Source organism: Budorcas taxicolor, chromosome 11 (assembly GCF_023091745.1).
Source record: "Budorcas taxicolor isolate Tak-1 chromosome 11, Takin1.1, whole genome shotgun sequence".
Classification (NCBI taxonomy): domain Eukaryota; kingdom Metazoa; phylum Chordata; class Mammalia; order Artiodactyla; family Bovidae; genus Budorcas; species Budorcas taxicolor.
The window spans coordinates 50,393,010-50,411,064 of NC_068920.1; the positions used below are offsets into that span (position 1 = coordinate 50,393,010).

Consider the following 18,055-nt stretch of genomic DNA (forward strand, 5'->3'; position numbering starts at 1 on the left):
ACTCTTGGGCTTGTGTTAAAGCTTACATATGTGGGGAAGTGGTTGAGAAGAAAGAAGACTAGCTGCTGGCCTGAAATTCCCTTAGGCTACTTCTCAAGCTGGGGTATCTGCACCCATAGGGGTACAGAGGTGTGCCAGTAAGTATAGGAAGCCATTTCTCTTTGAACAAGAATTCTACTCAAAGATCTGCCAAGAGCAAATAGAGCAAATAGTGTTAAAACAAACACATGACATCTTAGTTTAAAACGGCCCCCCTGGGGTGACGGCTTTGGGCACACTGCAGTGTGAGAGGAAGCAGGGCTGCTGCGCTGTGCTTGGGCTGTGTGAGAAGTACGTGCCTTATGGGTCTTTTGAAATACGTGCACTTTCATAGGGTAAAGGTGCTGAGTTACTCGGGAGGGGCACTCCCACCAAAGGACAGACATATATGGAAAATCCATTTTCAACCATTATGAGAGTTTAAAGAGGGGTCCTGAGGTTGAGGGGGAGCCAGGCTGAACAAGAAACCCATTTCTAAAGACCAAATTGGTTACACAATCTTGCTTAGGATTCTGGCTCATGGCTGGGTTTGAACTGATCCCAACATCAGGTCTCTCACCCTTTTTCTGACCTCCAATAACAAATCTTCTATGTACTCCATTCTGGGACTTACCATACCATTACATGTTAGTTGTATTTTCTTGTTTATCCAGCTTCTCAGCCAGAGTCAGGTGGCGTGAATTATTAAAAAATATATGATCAAGAGTCAAGACCTTGCTTGCTGTGTGACTTTGGGAAACACCCTGAAATCTCCCTGACCCGCAGTTTGCTCATCTATTAAATGGTCCAGTATAACACCTGCCGCCTACTGAACAGACAGAATTGTGTGCAAAGCGTATGGATTTGCAATGTAAAAGCATTTTGTAGATCATTAAACAAAAATCGGTTATTATTAACTAAGACCCCTAAGGGAAGGAGAGTTTATCTCTCACATCATCTTTCTGTTCTCAACTTCTAACTTTTGCCTAGTTGGTTCTGATAACTATTCAAGATAAGATCATGAAATGCTGTCCCCACGCTGACCCTGAGAAAACTCCAACTCTGTCATTCTCTCCTACCTGCATCCTTCCCTTCTCTTCTGACGGGTCTCCTCCCCTATCCATGTGCTACCCCACCGCTATTTCCTCCTGCTGCTCCTTCCCCATAGCTTGGGTAAGAAGCGGATACCTAAAGGGGCTGCATGATATATATAAATGAACTGCTCAAGTACAGTAATTTCAGGCATCACTAGGGAGAGTCACGGCAATACCATTTTTATGGGAAAACAAACTGGTGTCATTCTGAAAACTTTCTCCCAGAAATAAAAATGCACAAACAGGATTCTGGGGAAAATTTTTTAAAAAAGCAAAATCAACAACCTAACCTACATATCTCCCTGTAATAATGAAAAATATTTTCATTGAACTTGGCTGAAATCATGCAACTTCCTCCCACTTCTCCAGGCTTTGGGGAGTAGGCCAGCCTGCTTCACAGTGGACATCCCTGAGGGAAATACCAGGAAAAGGTGATGAGGAGGAAGGGGCAGGTTTAGTATGTACTGGTTTGAGATACTCTGGCTAAACAGTAACTTTGCCAGGCCATTCCCCTCCTTTCTGCCTGGGCCTCAGAGCGAAGTGGATTTTCTTAAGCAGAAATGTTCCTGGATCTCTTCATAATTTTCCCCTTCAAAATGTAGGAGTTGTGCAAGAAAAATCTACATTCCACACTAACAAGGCAAGGGTTATGATGAGAACTTGGTTTCTTACAGGCAATACTTTCATCTTTTGTTTTATTTATTTATTTTCAAAGTAAGCTTTTGTGGTAAGAAATCAAGTCAGAGTAATAAAGAACGATGGGAGAGTGCGGAGTGGAAATTTTACTTTTTGCCACCCCCCCACCCCCCCCCCCCGCAAAGTACAAGAAACTGGAAAAGAGAGGGAGGGGTCACCTCAGGTCCTCACATCACTTCAGGGGCAGCAGGAACCCAGAAAGGCCGGCGATGTGCTCCCTGGAGCTCAGGGATCCGACCCCAGCACCCACATGAGACCCTGGGTACCGCCCTCCCAGTCCCCACGCCTGCTCCGACCAGCACCCGGCAGGGTTCTCGGAGAAGGGCGCTCCTCCTGCACCGCGCCCAGGGCTAAGGAAACCACCTGCCTGGCTCTGGACCCTTGTTTCTCAAGCTTTCTGAACAGGCTGAAGAAACACAACGGTGCGCCTTCCCTTCCTCGGTCGTTCCAGATGATCTTTTTCGCGGAGGGCGGGAAATGCCGGGCAGGGACGGGCCAGGTCACCGGAGGCCTCGAGCCCTTGAGGACAGAGGCCCTGGACCGCCGCTTCCGCCCGCCGCGGCGGCGGCACGTGCCCAGCCCCGTTGCCCCGGAGACGGGCCGGGGTTTGTGCTCAAAGCCCGGCCTGTGCCACCCTGACGCGGGCGCGGGGGGGTGAGGCCGGGCTTGGCCCTCCTGCCTGCACGCCGCCTCTCGGGGCCCTGCCGGCCGCCGCCCCCCGCCGCCCTTCCGCGGTGGTACGGCCCGCGCTTAGCGGAGGGCCTCCGCCCCGCCGACGCACGAGCGGCTGCGGGCCTCCGGGGAGAGGTGAGGGCCCGGGAGTTGCCCGAGACCTGGTGGGGGCCCGGGGCCGGCGCTTCGGGCGGGGAAGGCCGCCCCGCTCTGGCCGCAGTGTCGCGCTTGTGGAGGCAGCGCTCACTTCTCGGGTTCCCCTTCCTCCGGGCCGTTCTGCCGGCTTCCCTCCCTGAAGCTGCCCGCCGAGCTCCCTCAGTGGGGTCCACGTCGGGCGCGACGGGCCGGGCCCCAGACCCCCCAACCCCCGCGGTAGTTGAAGCGCCCTCTTCCCCGCCGCCCACAGCGCCCGCGTTTACTTCCCCACCCAGATTCTATCAGCAGGATGACGGACGTGAAGGAAAACGTGCCTGGGAAGGACCCTGGCGACGCAGAGAGCAGACCCTGTAAGCCCGAAAGCTCAGGACCGACCCGGGAAGACAAGAGCAGCCTCAGAGACCACCCTTCTCGTAGGTCCAGCCTTGGCCCTCGGGGTGTGCTCAGTGAGGGTCGGGTGGGAACCGCCACACTCCTCTCGTCCCCTCTTTCCTTACCTCCTGCAACCCCAGCCTCTTCCTTTCAGGCCAGAGGCACCCTATTGAACCGAAGATCTGCAGAGAGCTTGAGGTCTTGGAGAAAAGACGTGACCCAGGAGCGATTTCTTGAATCGGACAAGATAGAGGCTCAGTTCAGAGCCCTGTTTATGTTCTGTTATTTTTAATTCGTAGGTGGAACATGGCAGACACCTGGGGTAGAGTTTAAAGACCTGAAATGATCCCTGTGTTCTCTCTGTGCTTGGTGGACTGCATTAGCAATGCTGCTCAGGCCTCATCCTTATCGAGGGCATGAGGAAATGAGGATGAGACGGTTGGATAGCATCACCGGCTCAATGGACATGAGTCTGAGCAAACTCCAGGAGATAGTGAAGGACGGGGAAGCCTGGTGTCCATTGGGTCGCAAAGAGTCTGACTCCACACAACAGCAACAATAGTACAGTGTTTTTTTATGTTCCTGGTGGGGCACAAAGTCTCTTCCACTCTTTAGGTCTGATCTCACTGGGATTCATCCAGCATTTCTTTTATAATAATCACCAGATAATTTAAGTAGTCCTCAATCGGATGGCCTGCCCACGTGCCTTAACCACCTGAGTTAAATTCTTCAAATTCAGTCCCATTTGTTTCTCTTGTAGCCACACGGGGTCGCTGCTGGTTAAGGAAAAGTAGCAAATTGGGTGCTTGGAATCCTCCCTTGGCATAGGTACTTTTCAATAGATGTCTAACATGATCTGGGGTGGCAAATCACTCTTTTGATAGAAACAGTTTAGGCTATTTAAGTTCTTGAGGAGGTTACTTAAATGAATCTATAGACAAGACAGCTCTAACCTGAATAACCAAATTCCTCTTTTTAAAAAATTTCAAAATTTTGTATATCAGGGTGACTTGGTTAAGTTACTTACAAGTTATTTTGAAAATGTCTTTGCCCTTGGGATCTGGATTTTAAAAATCTGTTTAGTTACTTTTTATGTCTAATTTCTCTTTGAGCCCTCCCCGTTCCTGAATTTTGCAGCTGTAGCAGTTGCATAGCGCTATGGTACTTTGGACAACAGACCAGTGTTGTTGAAGCAGGTTTTGAGCTCTGATCTGTTGAAGTTGGGAAGTGTTTCTGTGTGTGTATTCCTCAGTCCTTCAATAAACTGCTGGAAGCAGCTCAATCTCCCTCTGAAGATTTTCTTAGTTCTGATTTTGTGTTTGGTGACTTAGCGGCAAGTCTGTTTGCATATTTGACTGTATTTTGCCACTTTGCCTGAAACTAAAGACTTTAGAGAGGCTGATGAAATAGAGACCTTCCTGTCACCCAAGGTTAAGTTCACCTTTATGTTTGCCTAAACAGAAATGCCATCTGTGCCTTTTTGATAAATTTTACAGTCACCTTTTATCCTTAACTTTTTATTTTGAAATATTTAAATTCTGTTGAAAAAACAATGGATGCCCACATTGTTAATATTCTACCATATTGTTTTTTTCTCTTATTATAGACAGGTATTTTTTCTTGAAGTTATAGGGTCAGACTTCAAATACTTTGTGTATCTTCTAAGAACAAAGGCATTCTCCTATGAAACCTTTTTTTTGAGATAATTTTATTTTTCCTTTTTATACTTTTAAACCTTTTTAAATATAGAAAACAAACATACACAGAAATACAGAGACTGGAATGATGAACCCCCATTTAGTCACCGCCCAATTTCAACAATTATCAACTAGTGGTTAATCTTAGTGCTTTTATATCCCCTGCACATCTTGGAGCCAAATACTTTTTGGTGAACAAATTATGAAGCTTTATTGAAAGATCGTGAGAAGATGATTTACTGTATATGACTCTTTTAATACCAAGTAATCATAACTACCATGTATGCCTGTTATATGAGAATGTTATCAACTAGGTCTGTACTAAGAACAGTGGTTCCCAAATGCTAGTGCTCAGTTCAGTTCAGTAGCTCAGTCGTGTCCGACTCTTTATGACCCATGGACTTCAGCATGCCAGGCCTCCCTGTCCATCACCAACTCCTGGGGTTTACCCAAACTCATGTCCATCGAGTCGGTGATGCCATCCAACCATCTCATCCTCTGTCATCCCCTTCTCCTGCTTTCAATCTTTCCCAGCATCAGGGTCTTTTCAAATGAGTCATCTTTTCGCATTAGGTGGCCAAAGTACTGGAGTTTCAGCTTCAACATCAGTCCTTCCAATGAACACCCAGGACTGATCTCCTTTAGGATGGACTGGTTGGATCTCCTTGCAGTCCGAGGGACTCTCAAGAGTCTTCTCCAACACCACAGTTCAAAAGCATCAATTCTTTGGTGCTCAGCCTTCTTTATAGTCCAACTCTCACATTCATACATGACTACTGGAAAAACCGTAGCCTTGACTAGATGGACCTTTGTTGGCAAAATAATGTGCTGCCTTTTAATGTGCTGTCTAGCATTGGAGAAATGGCAACCACTCCAGTGTTCTTGCCTGGAGAATCCCAGGGACAGCGGAGCCTGGTGGGCTGCCGTCTAGGGTCACACAGAGTCGGACACGACTGAAGCGACTTAGCAGCAGGAGTAGCAGCAGCAGATTGGTCATAACTTTTCTTCCAAGGAGCAAGTGTCTTTTAATTTCATGGCTGCAGTCATCATCTTCAGTGATTTCGGAGCCCCCCAAAATAGTCACTGTTTCCATTGTTTCCCCATCTATTTGCCATGAAGTGATGGGACCAGATGCCATGATCTTAGTTTTCTTAATGTTGAGCTTTAAGCCAACTTTTTTACTCTCTTTCACTTTCATCAAGAGGCTCTTTATTTCCTCACTTTCTGCCATAAGGGTCGTGTCATCTGCATATCTGAGGTTATTGATATTTGTCCCGGCAATCTTGATTCCAGCTTGTGTTTCTTCCAGTCCAGTGTTTCTCATGATGTACTCTACATAGAAGTTAAATAAGCAGGGTGACAATATACAGCCTTGATGTACTCCTTTCCCTATTTGGAACTAGTCTGTTGTTCCATGTCCAGTTCTAACTGTTACTTCCTGACCTGCATAGAGATATCTCAAGAGGCAGGTCAGGTGGTCTGAAATTTCCATCTCGAAGAATTTTCCACAGTTTGTTGTGATCCACACAGTCAAAGGCTTTGGCATAGTCAATAAAGCAGAAATAGATGTTTTTCTGGAACTCTCTTGCTTTTTTCAGTGATCCAGTGGATGTTGGCAGTTTGATCTCTGGTTCCTCTGCCTTTTCTAAAACCAGCTTGAACATCTGGAAGTTCACGGTTCACGTATTGCTGAAGCCTGGCTTGGAGAATGTTGAGCATTACTTTACTAGCGTGTGAGATGAGTGCATTTGTGTGGTAGTTTGAGCATTCTTTGGCATTGCCTTTCTTTGGGATTGGAATGAACACTGACCTTTTCTAGTGGCCACCAGTCCTGTGGCCGCTGCTGAGTTTTCCAAGTTTGCTGGCATATTGAGTGCAGCACTTTCACAGCATCATCTTTCAGGATTTGAAATAGCTCAACTGGAATTCTGTCACCTCCACTAGCTTTGTAGTGATGCTTCCTTTTGTGACACAACTCCTAGCAAGATTTAGTGGAATGAGTTAAATATACTGCAATGAGTTTTTCCTAAACCTAAAGTTGATTCATTTTAAGGACCAATCTTTATTATGACCCTTCCTACGTTTTTGGAGGTTAAACTATTTTTCTTTTATGAAATGATAGTTTTGGTGGTGGTAGAGTGGTTTCTTTATTTGCTGTTTTCATACTGTCCATACTTGACGAAACAAAAAGTTGGCGAGTTATTGTCCCTTGCTCAAAATCATTTTGGAAATTTACTAGTTTGTGAAATCCTAAATTCTAGAAACTACTTTAGAAGACCAAGTGAAATTGACACCATTCAGTACTTCTGTGTGGAGAATTTAATGTCCATCAAAGACAGGAAGAGGAGAATGTAGTCATAATACCCTTAGATAAATGTTTCTTTTTGCAAATTACTTTTTTGCTGCTTTATTGTTTTACTTTGTGAGAGTTTCTTTTTAATTTAATTTTTAAATTTTTTTGGCTGTGCTGCGCAGAAGGCATCTTCATTGCCACGTGTGGGCTCTAGTTGCAGCATGTGGGGTCTATCCCTGACCAGGGATGGAACCTGGACTGCCTACTTCGGCAGCATGAAGTCTTAGCCACTGGACCACCAGGGAAATCCCAGGAGAAAGGTTTTTAATCAGTTTCATTTTCTGTTGTGTTTTTTTTTTAATAAAATAGTTTCTTTGTCCTCCCTTATCCCCACACTGGGCTACGAAGAGGCTCTGTCATGCGGCCTTGAGTTCAGAAAACATAATTGGCTAGAATGGTTGGAGGAGCGTGTGTTAGGTCACTAGGATGCAGCTCAACTTGGAGCCCACTCACGGTGAATCTCTGAATAAAATCTCAGTCCAGACTTGTGTGGGTTCACTGGTGTCCACCTTACATTCTTTTTTTTTCAGTTGAGATATAATTAACATAGAACATTAGTTTGGGGTGTACGTCATACCTTCTTTCTGTCACAGGCCTGAGAAATACAGTTAATGATGTTTCCAAGCTGAGCAGCGAAATTGGGACGAATCGTGATTTCCGCGTGGAAGAGAAGGTTTTGCCTCCTGGCAGGTACAGGTTCTGATTTTCCCATTTTATTCATCCCACTACGGGTATTTAGCACAAATGCCTTCTGACTAGACTTGAAGCATTTTTGTTTACAAATACAATCAGTGTTTGAATCTAAGCCATAAGAGGTCTCAACAACTTGAACAGAAGAGTAATAAATTATAATTATTAGTACCAGAGGGTCATGAAGCAAATGTTATTTAACCAGGGACTAAACCCAAGCAGTTATTGGGATGTTCACTTGGCGTGCGTGCTAAGTCGAGCTTCAGTCATATCTGACTCCTTGTGACCCTGTGGACTGTAGTCCACCAGCCTCCCCTGTTCATGGGATTCTCCAGGCAAGAATACTGGAGGGGACTTTTGAAGTGAAGTTGCCTAGTTGTGTGCAACTCTTTGTGATTATATGGACTTTAGCCTACCAGGCTCCTCCATCCGTGGAATTTTCCAGCAAGAGTACTAGAAAATTCCAAGAGTGGGTTGTCATTTCCTTCTCCAGGGGATATTCCCAACCCGAGGATCGAACTCAGGTCTCCTGCATTGCAGGCAGACGCTTTACCCTCTGTGCCACCAGGGGACTTTAGGACCTCAGTTAAGACGAAGAGTTGAGGTGCATTTCAGATCTTCTCTGACACATGTGGAGGAATTAGCCTGTAGTAGCTGTCTATTGCTGCATGATAAATTACCCCCAAACTTAGCAGCTAAAACAGTGTTCTTTCCCAGTTTCTGTGGGTCGGGGATCTGGGCGTGGCTTCACTGACACAGCCTCTGTCAAGCTGTTGAGGTTGGCCTGCACCGCCCTCAGCTCCTTGCCTCCTGGGCTCCTCCATGGAGCAGCTCACTGCATGGCAGCTCCCTTCCCTCACCCAGCATGAGAAAGTGGGTGGGCGGGTGAGAGACGGCACCCACGACAGAAACCAGTCTTTTGCTACCTAATCTCAGCAGAGATGTCTGTGGCCTCTGCTACATTTTGTTTGCTAAAAAGGAACCCTCAAATCCAGGCGACACTTGAGGGCACAGGGTCACACCAGAGGGTGAACACTGGGGATCTAGATCTCTGAAGTCTTTTTATGGATATTGGTTGCCTACCACATGACTCCTACTATTATGTGGCCGCAGATTTAAACAGGCAAAGATGAAAAGATTAATTTTTATAATGGTGGTGTTTTCAACTGTCCCCTCACCCCCACCCTGCTTCATAAATTAGCTTAATTTGTGAAACAGGATCAGAATGCTGTTGATAAACAATGCTCCCCGATCCCCATCAAGCCTTATTTTTCATTCTTCTTACTTATATTGATATTGCAGTGAATAAATAAGAACCATTGTAAGTATTAATATGATTTGCTAGTTTACAGTGGGTAAATTCAGTGTCAGATTTTTACATTTTAAAACAGTTCTGATTTCCCACCAGTGGACAGATACACAGTGGCAGCTTGTGATTCTTCAGTTTCCTTAAATGCCTTTGTTATTTGTCAGCTTCAGGAGATGTTCTGCGCCCCAAGTTGCTGCCCTGGTTTTCATGCTCTGGTCTGCTCAAACCAACAGATGGCCACGCCAAGCACAGCTTCTCTGGGAACAGGTTTTCACCAAAGCCCAGATCTTCTCGCATCTCTCTCACTGCTTAGATACGTTTGTTGCTGTCAGGAGAGGAAGAAGAAATGAGTAGAGGAAATGAAAGAGGGAGAAATGAAGCAGGGAGATAGTACTGTTCAGAGCTGGGTTCTCAAGTAAGGTAGTTCAGATTTACATCAGGAAAAAGGTTGAAATCAAGGGTTTTTTTTTTTTTTCATTTTCCACCATTTATTCTTGGTATCAAAACTAGTTCAACTCTTCTTAGAAAACAAAGGCAAAATACTGGAGACATATATTACATTTTTCTTCCTGTGGCTTTAGCCCATCCCTACCCCACCAAAAGAGACCAAAAAAACCCCCCCAGAGCTCAACAGCAAAACCAACTGTACCTGACCACATTCACAAAAAATGACGCTGGGATACACTGCGGAACAGAAAGAGGTCGTCTGCTCTGTGTCCGAAGCTTTCTCCATCGTGTCTTGTGCTAGGTGAGCAGCCGTCACTGAACACGCTGTGTGTCAAATGCAAGCATACCTTCAACGTGTCAGACCTCAGGAGAGACGGTGAACACAGCAGAAACTGAAACTCTCCCTGCAGTATTTATCTTCAAGCGCTGTCAAAGCAGCAACTCTGAAATCACGAGTTCATTTCTTTTCAACCTAGTCCTTATTTTATCTGGGCTGTATTCTTTCAAGCAACTGACTAGATTTCCCTTCAACAGAATGTGTTTGGCTCACTTATCTCTCCCATAAAAATTTCAGGGAAGAAGTGTGCTTTACATGCAAAAGAGCATTCTAAACAAAATCCTCCTAGCTTCAAACCTACCTAAGTGCACAGGCTTCATACAAATGCATTTTTATTAGGCCTCTAGGAAGAGGTCTCCACAACGAATAGCACCCCCCAAAAAGAAAAAGCATATTCAAAATAAAGGCTCTGGCAAACTATTAGAGGAAATACAAAATCACTTTGAAGTGGCCAGTGGCAGTAGATATAATGCATAAACCTGAATAAGTGAAGTTTGAAGTCACTCCTTATTGGCAGTTGACTTTACTTTGGCCTAATAAGTTGATGTTACCTCAGTTCAGTTCAGTCGCTCAGCCGTGTCTGACTCTTTGAGACCCCATGTACTGCAGCACGCCAGGTTTCCCTGTCTATCACCAACTCCTCCAGTATACTCACACTCATGTCCACTGAGTTGGTGATACCATCCAACCATCTCATCTTCTGTTGTCCCCTTCTCCTCCCATCTTCAATCTTTCCCAGCATCAGGGTCTTTTCTAATGAGTCAGTTCTTTGCATCAGTTGGCAACAGTATTGGAGTTTCAGCTTCAGCATCAGTCCTTCCAATGAGTATTCAGGACTGATTTCCTTTAGGATGGACTGGTTGGATCTCCTTACAGTCCAAGGGACTCTCAAGAGTCACCTCCAACACCACAGTTCAAAAGCATCACTTCTTCGCTGCTCAGCTTTCTTTATAGTCCGACTCTCACATTCATACATGACCACTGGAAAAACCATAGCTTTGACTAAATAGACCTTTGTTGGCCAAGTAATGTCTCTGCTTTTTAATATTCTGTCTAGGTTGGTCATAACTTTTCTTCCAAGGAGCGAGCATCTTTTAATTTCATGGCTGCAGTCACCATCTGCAGTGATTTTGGAGCCCCCAAAAATGAAGTCTGTCACTGTTTTCACTGTTTCCCCATCTATTTGCATGAAGTGATGGGACCAGTTGCCATGATCTTAGTTTTCTGAATGTTGAGTGTTAAGCCAACTTTTTCACTCTCCTCTTTTCACTTTCATCAAGAGGCTCTTTAATTATTCTTCACTTTCTGCCATAAGGGTGGTGTCATCTGCATATCTGAGGTTATTGCTATTTCTCCCGGCAATCTTGATTCCAGCTTGTGCTTCCTCCAGTGTAGCGTTTCTCATGATGTACTCTGCATATAAGTTAAATGAGCAGGGTAACAATATACAGCCTTGACGTACTCCTTTTCCTATTTGGAACCAGTCTGTTGTTCCATGTCCAGTTTTAACTGTTGCTTCTTGACCTGCACACAGATTTCTCAGGAAGCAGGTCAGGTGGTCTGGTATTCCCATCTCTAAGAATTTTCCACAGTTTGTTGTGATCCACACAGTCAAAGGCTTTGGCGTAGTGAATAAAGCAAAAGTAGAATGTTACCTACAGTTGTATTAATTGGGAAATCCCTTACTTGGGCCATTCATTCATCAGGCATTTGTGGAGTCCTTATTACGTGACAGGAAAAATTGCTGACTTCTGGAGATAGAGGTAACTATGCTGCTAAGTCGCTTCAGTCATGTCTGACTCTTTGTGACCCCATGGACTGCAGCCCATCAGGCTCCCCCATCCCTGGGATTCTCCAGGCAAGAACACTGGAATGGGTTGCCATTTCCTTCTCCAATGCATGAAAGTGAAAGAAAGTGAAGTCGCTCAGTCGTGTCTGACTCTTCGCGACCCCATGGACTGCAGCCTATCAGGCTCCTCCATCCATGTGATTTTCCAGGCAAGAGTACTGGAGTGGTGTGCCATTGCCTTCTCCGAGAGGTAACTATAGCTATAAACAAATAAGGTCCTATCTTTGCTGTCAGGACACTTTTGTAGGAGAGACAGTTGAATTAGAAAGTGACTGCTAAGTTCACTTAGAGCTGTGTATGGAGTTTAATTAAAGTTCTCAGCTGCCTAAGAAACAAGGTTTGCCTATGATGACTTGAGTCTTAAAGGTGGTCTGGGTGGGAAGGAATGCTCCTGGCAGAGGACACGGGTTGGAGGCACAGTGTGAACTGAATAAGTGTCTTGGTGTGGTGGAGCATGAAGTGTTACGAAGTAGGAGGAGAGAAGTTAGGGAGGCAGAGCAGTATCAGGAGGGTCACATGAGCTGTTTGTGCTGCTGATGTCAAGAAGCCCTTAATTGACTCTGAGCATGACCTCATAATCAGGATTGCATCTTAGAAAAGTCATTGAATTTAGAATGAATTTGTGGGGAACAGATTAAAAGGGACAAGACTGAAGGGAGAGGGACCAGTTAATAGCCCTTTGTAGTAGTATAGGTAAGAGATGATGGTAGGAGCAGATGATTTCAGAGACATTTCAAAAACAATTTATGGAACTTGGAAGATGGATTGGATGAATAGGATGAGGAGAAAAGCTTTAAGACCAATTCTAGTGTGCAATCGACTGTTAGATTATAGTTGGTTACCGTTGCTGATTGAGATTGCAGTGTTGGGAGAGGAATTTTGATTTTTGTTTTATTCATCTTTGTATTGTCTCTTTTTTGTTTTTCAAGGAGCATGCATTACTAAGAGGGGATGTTTGATTCCAGAAAACCAATCACTATTCGCAGTTACTAGGTGCAGCCTCAGAATTTTCAAATTGTTCTTTTTCTTCTTATTAGCCTAAGTATATTGGTCAGAGAAGTTATTTAAATAAGCATTCAGAGGAAAGTGAATTCCTTTAAAAAAGTAATAGACAATTTTTTAGCATAGTTTAATTTTAGGGAAAATAGTTCTCACATTCCCTCCTTTCTCCTACATACAGTTTCCTCTATTTACATCTTACATTAGTGTGGTTTATTTGTTACAATTTATGATCCAGTATTAATGCATTATTATTAACTCAAGTTTACAGGGGTATTCACTTTTTGTGACAGAATTCTATAATGACATTTATTCACCATTTCTGCATTCATCATTTCCATATCATACAGAGTAATTTCACTGCCCTGAAATTCCCTATGTTCTATCTATTCATCCTTCCCTCCCTCCCCCTGAAACTTGTGGCAACCACTGATCTTTTTAGAATCTCTGTAGGTTTTCTGAATTTCTTACAGCGGGAGTCATACAGTATGTAGCCTTTTCAGGTTGCATTCTTTCAGCTAGCAGTCTGCATTTAGGGGGATTCCCTGGTGGTCCGGTTGTTAAGGCTCTGTGCTTCCAGTGCAGGGAGCATGGGTTTGATCCTTGGTTGGGGAACTAAGATCCTACACGGTATGGCCAAAAACCACGTCATTTAAGTTTCCTCCATGCCTCTTGAGGGCTTGATAGTGCATTTCTTCTTAGTGTTGGATACTATTCCATTGGCTTCCCTGGTGGCTCAGTGGAAAGAATCCTCCTGCCTGTGCAGGAGATGCGGGTTCGATCCCTGGGTCAGGAAAATCCCCTGGAGAAGGAAATGGCAACCCACTCCAGTATTCTTGCCTGGGAAATCCCATAGACAGAGGAGCATGGCAGGCTACAGTCCGCGGGGCCACAAGAGTCAGACTCTACTTAGCAACTAAACAAAAACAAATACTCCATTGTCTGGATATACCACAGTTTATTTATCCGTCACATACAGAATGACATCTTGGTTGCTTCCAGACTTTGGCAGAAAAATAAAGCTGCTATAAATGTCCATGTTTAGGTTTTTGTGTGGATATAAGCTTTCAACTCCTTTGAGTAAGTCCCAGGGAGCACAATTGTTGTATTGTATGAAAGAGTATGTTTCATTTTGTAAGAAACTGTGGCACCATCCTCCAGAGTGACGGTCTTCCACTTTGCATTCCTTCGAGCAGGGAATGAGAGTTCCTGTTGCTCCCTGCCCTTGTCAGCATTTGGTGTTGTCAGTGTTTTGGGTTTTGGCCATTCTAATAGGTGTGTGGTGGTATCTCATTGTTACTTTAATTTACAATTCCCTAATGGTGACTTCAGCCATGAAATTAGAAGATGATTACTTCTTGGCAGGAAAGCTATGACAAACAGACAGTGTATTAAAAAGCAAAGACATCATTTGCCTACAAAGGTTTATGTAGTCAAGGTTTTGGTCTTTCCAGTAGTCATGTATGGATATGAGAGCTGGACCATAAAGAAGGCAGAGCATTGAAGAATTGATGCATTTGAAGTGAGGGGCTAGAGAAGACTCTTGAGAGTCCCCTTGGACAGTAAGGAGATCAAACCAGTCAATCCTAAAGGAAATCAGCCCTGAATACTCATTGGAAGGACTTGATGCTGAAGCTCCAATACTTTGGCCACCTGATGTGAAGAGCCGACTCACTAGAAGAGACCCTGATGCTGGGAAAAATCGAAGGCAGAATGAGAAAAAGGTGACAGAAGATGTGATGATCGAATGGTATCACTGATTCAATGGACATGAACTTGGGCAAACTCTGAGAGATGGTGAGGGACAGGGAGGCCTGGCGTGCTGCAGTCCATGGGGTCTGAATCGGACACAACTTGGCAACTGAACAGCAGCAGTGAGGCACAAGGTTGAGCATGTGCTTATTTGCCATCTCTACATATACTTTGCTGAGGTGTCTGCTCATACCTTTTCCCATTTTAAAATTGGGCTGTTCTGTAATGACCTACATGGGAAGAGAATTTTTAAAAAGAACAGATATATGTAAATGTATAACTGACTCTGCTGTATAGGAGAAACTAACACAACGTTATAAGCCAACTACTCCAGGAGATTAATTTGAAAAAAATAAAGTTGGGTTATTTTCTTATTCTTGAATTTTATGAGTTCTTGTACGTTTTGGATACTAGTTCTTTATCAGATATGTGCTTTGCAAAGATTGGAGCTTGTCTTTTCCTTCTCTTAATAGTGACTTTCACAGAGCAATTTTTAATTTTAATGAAGTCCAATTTACCAGGTTTTTTTCTTCCATGGATCTTGTTTTTGGTGGTATATCTAAAAGGTCATTGCCAAACCCAAGGTCACATAGATTTCTTCTGTTCTAGAAGTTTTAGAGTTTGTTTTTTACATTAAGGTCTATGCTCTTATTTGTGGAAGGTATTGATTAAAAGTCTGTGTCTAGGTTCATTTTTCTTCCATGTGGATGTCCAGTTGTTCTGGCACCATTTGTTGAAAAGATGATCCTTTCTAACTGAATTGCCTTTGCTGCTGCTTGTTTTTGGAAGGGGAAGAAAGACCGATATTGAGATTAGGAACACAGGAGGAGCAGGTTTGGATGGGAAAGATGGTGAATTCAGTTTTAGATGTGCTGATTTGGAAGTACCTATAGATAGTCAGTTCAGTCGCTCAGTCGTGTCCAACTCTTTGTGACCCCATGAACCGCAGCACTCCAGGCCTCCCTGTCCATCACCAACTCCTGGAGTTTACCCAAACTCACGTCCATCGAGTCAGTGATGCCATCCAGCCATCTCATCCTCTGTCGTCCTCTTCTCCTGCCCTCAATTCCTCCCAGCATCAGAGTCTTTTCCAATGAGTCAACTCTTGGCATGAGGTGGCCAAAGTACTGGAGTTTCAGCTTTAACATCAGTCCTTCCAGTGAACACCCAGGACTGATCTGCTTTATGATGGACTGGTTGGATCTCCTTGCAGTCCAAGGGACTCTCAAGAGTCTTCTCCAACACCACAGTTCAAAAGCATCAATTCTTCGGTGCTCAGCTTTCTTCACACTCCCAACTCTCACATCCATACATGACCACTGGAAAAACCATAGCCTTCACTAGATGGACCTTTGTTGGCAAAGTAATGTCTCTGCTTTTCAATATGCTGTCTAGGTTGGTCATAACTTTCCTTCCAAGGAGTAAGTGTCTTTTAATTTCATGGCTGCAGTCACCATCTGCAGTGATTTTGGAGCCCAAAAAATAAAGTCTGACACTGTTTCCACTGTTTCCCCATCTATTTCCCATGAAGTGATGGGACCGGATGCCATGATCTTCGTTTTCTGAATGTTGAGCTTTAAGCCAACTTTTTCGCTCTCCTCTTTCACTTTCATCAAGAGGCTTTTGAGTTCCTCTTCACTTTCTGCCATAAGGGTGGTGTCATCTGCATATCTGAGGTTATTGATATTTCTCCTGGCAATAGATAGTCAGATATTGTCGAAGAAGGAAAATCCTTTTCTAGATTTAAGTCTATAAGAAAATGAAAGATCACTTAGTTCTTTGCTGTATGTGTACGTAAAGGGAAACTAAGTCACGTCTTTTCTAAGCTAAGTGCGGAATCGGTGTTAACGTTCAGGCTGACCTCTGTTCAGGGTTCTTCCTACTGCAGAGAGTGGCTGAGCCAGACCGTGAGGAGCCCTTCTGAGAGGTTGTGCCAGTGCCCTTGATGGGCAAGTCTGAAACCCCAGCTTGTTCAGCTTTGCTGCCCTCCATACTTAGTTCCTGGCCTTCCCTTGTCTGTATAATTTTTTTTAAATCAAATATCGTTTGGGGCTTAGTAGATAGTGACCTTATGGCAGTTTTTGAGTGGAGAAGATAATTTGTGCATTTAACCCCCTTACAGTCTGGAAGGCAGGATCAGGGAGACCATGCACGATGCCTTTTGGGAGCATCTGAAGGAGAGACTGTCAGCTACTCCGCCAGACTTCAGCTGTGCTCTTGAACTTCTAAAGGAAATTAAAGAGGTGAGTGGCAAACCTTACCTTTGCAGATATAAAGTTTCTGGACAGCTCCTGCTCACTGGAATGTCAGTGGCCAGCAAATCCCAACTGAACATGGTCCATGAGTCAGTCAGAGTCTATGATCAATAGATAGAAATCACTAAGTAATTTCAACAAAGAAGTTTTAATATAAAAATTATTATAACAGGGAATTGGAGAAATGAAGGCTTTGGGCTAGTAAGAAGCAGAGAAAACTCTGCTGGAATATAAGATAAAAGGAGAGTCCTGTTTCAGCCCTAGGGTAGGGGGAACACCCAAGAACTCAGTTACTCATCTGAGGGCACGGCTGTGCCAAGGGAGCTCTCTGGCCTGTGTGTGCTGTTGACCACCATGTATGGCAGGAGCTGGTCGCCTGTGCCCCAGGAGCCCAGCCCTGGAGAAGCAGCCACTTGCTCTGTAGGAGTCCAGTACTCGAGAAACCTCTCAGCTGCAGGAGCCAGCTGCCTATAGAGCCACATGGACTACAGGAGCCTGCTGTGAGAGCTTCCAGAACCAGGAAAACTAATTAATAGTACCTTGTGACGTATACCCCAATGTTCACAGCAGCACTGTTTACAGTAGCCAAACCTGTAAACAACCTAAATGTCCATCAGCAGAGGAATGGGTAAAGAAGATGGGGAGTACATATATATAGTGGAATATTATTCAGCCATGAAAAGAATGAAATCATGCTATTTGCCACAACATGGAGAAGGCAATGGCAACGCACTCCAAGTACTCTTGCCTGGAAAATCCCATGGATGGAGGAGCCTGCTAGGCTGCAGTCCATGGGGTCTCTAGGAGTCAGACATGACTCAGCGACTTCACTTTCACTTTTCACTTTCATGCATTGGAGAAGGAAATGGCAACCCACTCTGGTGTTCTTGCCTGGAGAGTCCCAGGGACAGGGGAGCCTGGTGTGCTGCCGTCTATGGGGTCACACAGAGTCGGACACGACTGAAGTGACTTAGCAGCAGCAGGGGGACCTAGAGGTTATCATACTAAGCAAAGTAAGTCAGAAAGACAAATATGATATCGCTTATATGTGGAATCTAAAATATGCTACCAATAAATTTATTCACCAAACAAACTTACGGTTACTAAAGGGGAAAAGGAAAGGGGATAAATTAGGAGTTTGGGATTAGCAGATACAAACTGCTATGTATAAAATAGATAACAAGGTCCTACTGTATTGCACTTGAACTATATTCAATATCCTGTTATAAATCATGTGTATGCTTGTGTGCTGAGTCACTTCAGTCATGTCCAACTCTTTGAGACCCCATGGACTGTAGCCCGCCAGGCTCCTCTGTCCATTGGATTTCCCAGGCAAGAGTCCTGGAGTGGGATGCTGTG

At 44.4% G+C, this 18,055-nt stretch overlaps 1 protein-coding gene across 1 annotated transcript in view; it reads left to right on the forward strand.

Moving 5' to 3' along the window:
- The first annotated feature begins 2,925 nt into the window (after nucleotides 1-2,925).
- TCP11 (t-complex 11) overlaps nucleotides 2,926-18,055 on the forward strand; it is a 31,001-nt gene continuing 15,871 nt past the window's right edge. Inside the window, exons 1-3 of the mRNA XM_052648964.1 lie at nucleotides 2,926-3,049; nucleotides 7,652-7,748; nucleotides 16,564-16,684. Coding sequence (XP_052504924.1) covers nucleotides 2,926-3,049; nucleotides 7,652-7,748; nucleotides 16,564-16,684 — 342 coding nt within the window. The remainder of the gene's footprint in view (nucleotides 3,050-7,651; nucleotides 7,749-16,563; nucleotides 16,685-18,055) is intronic.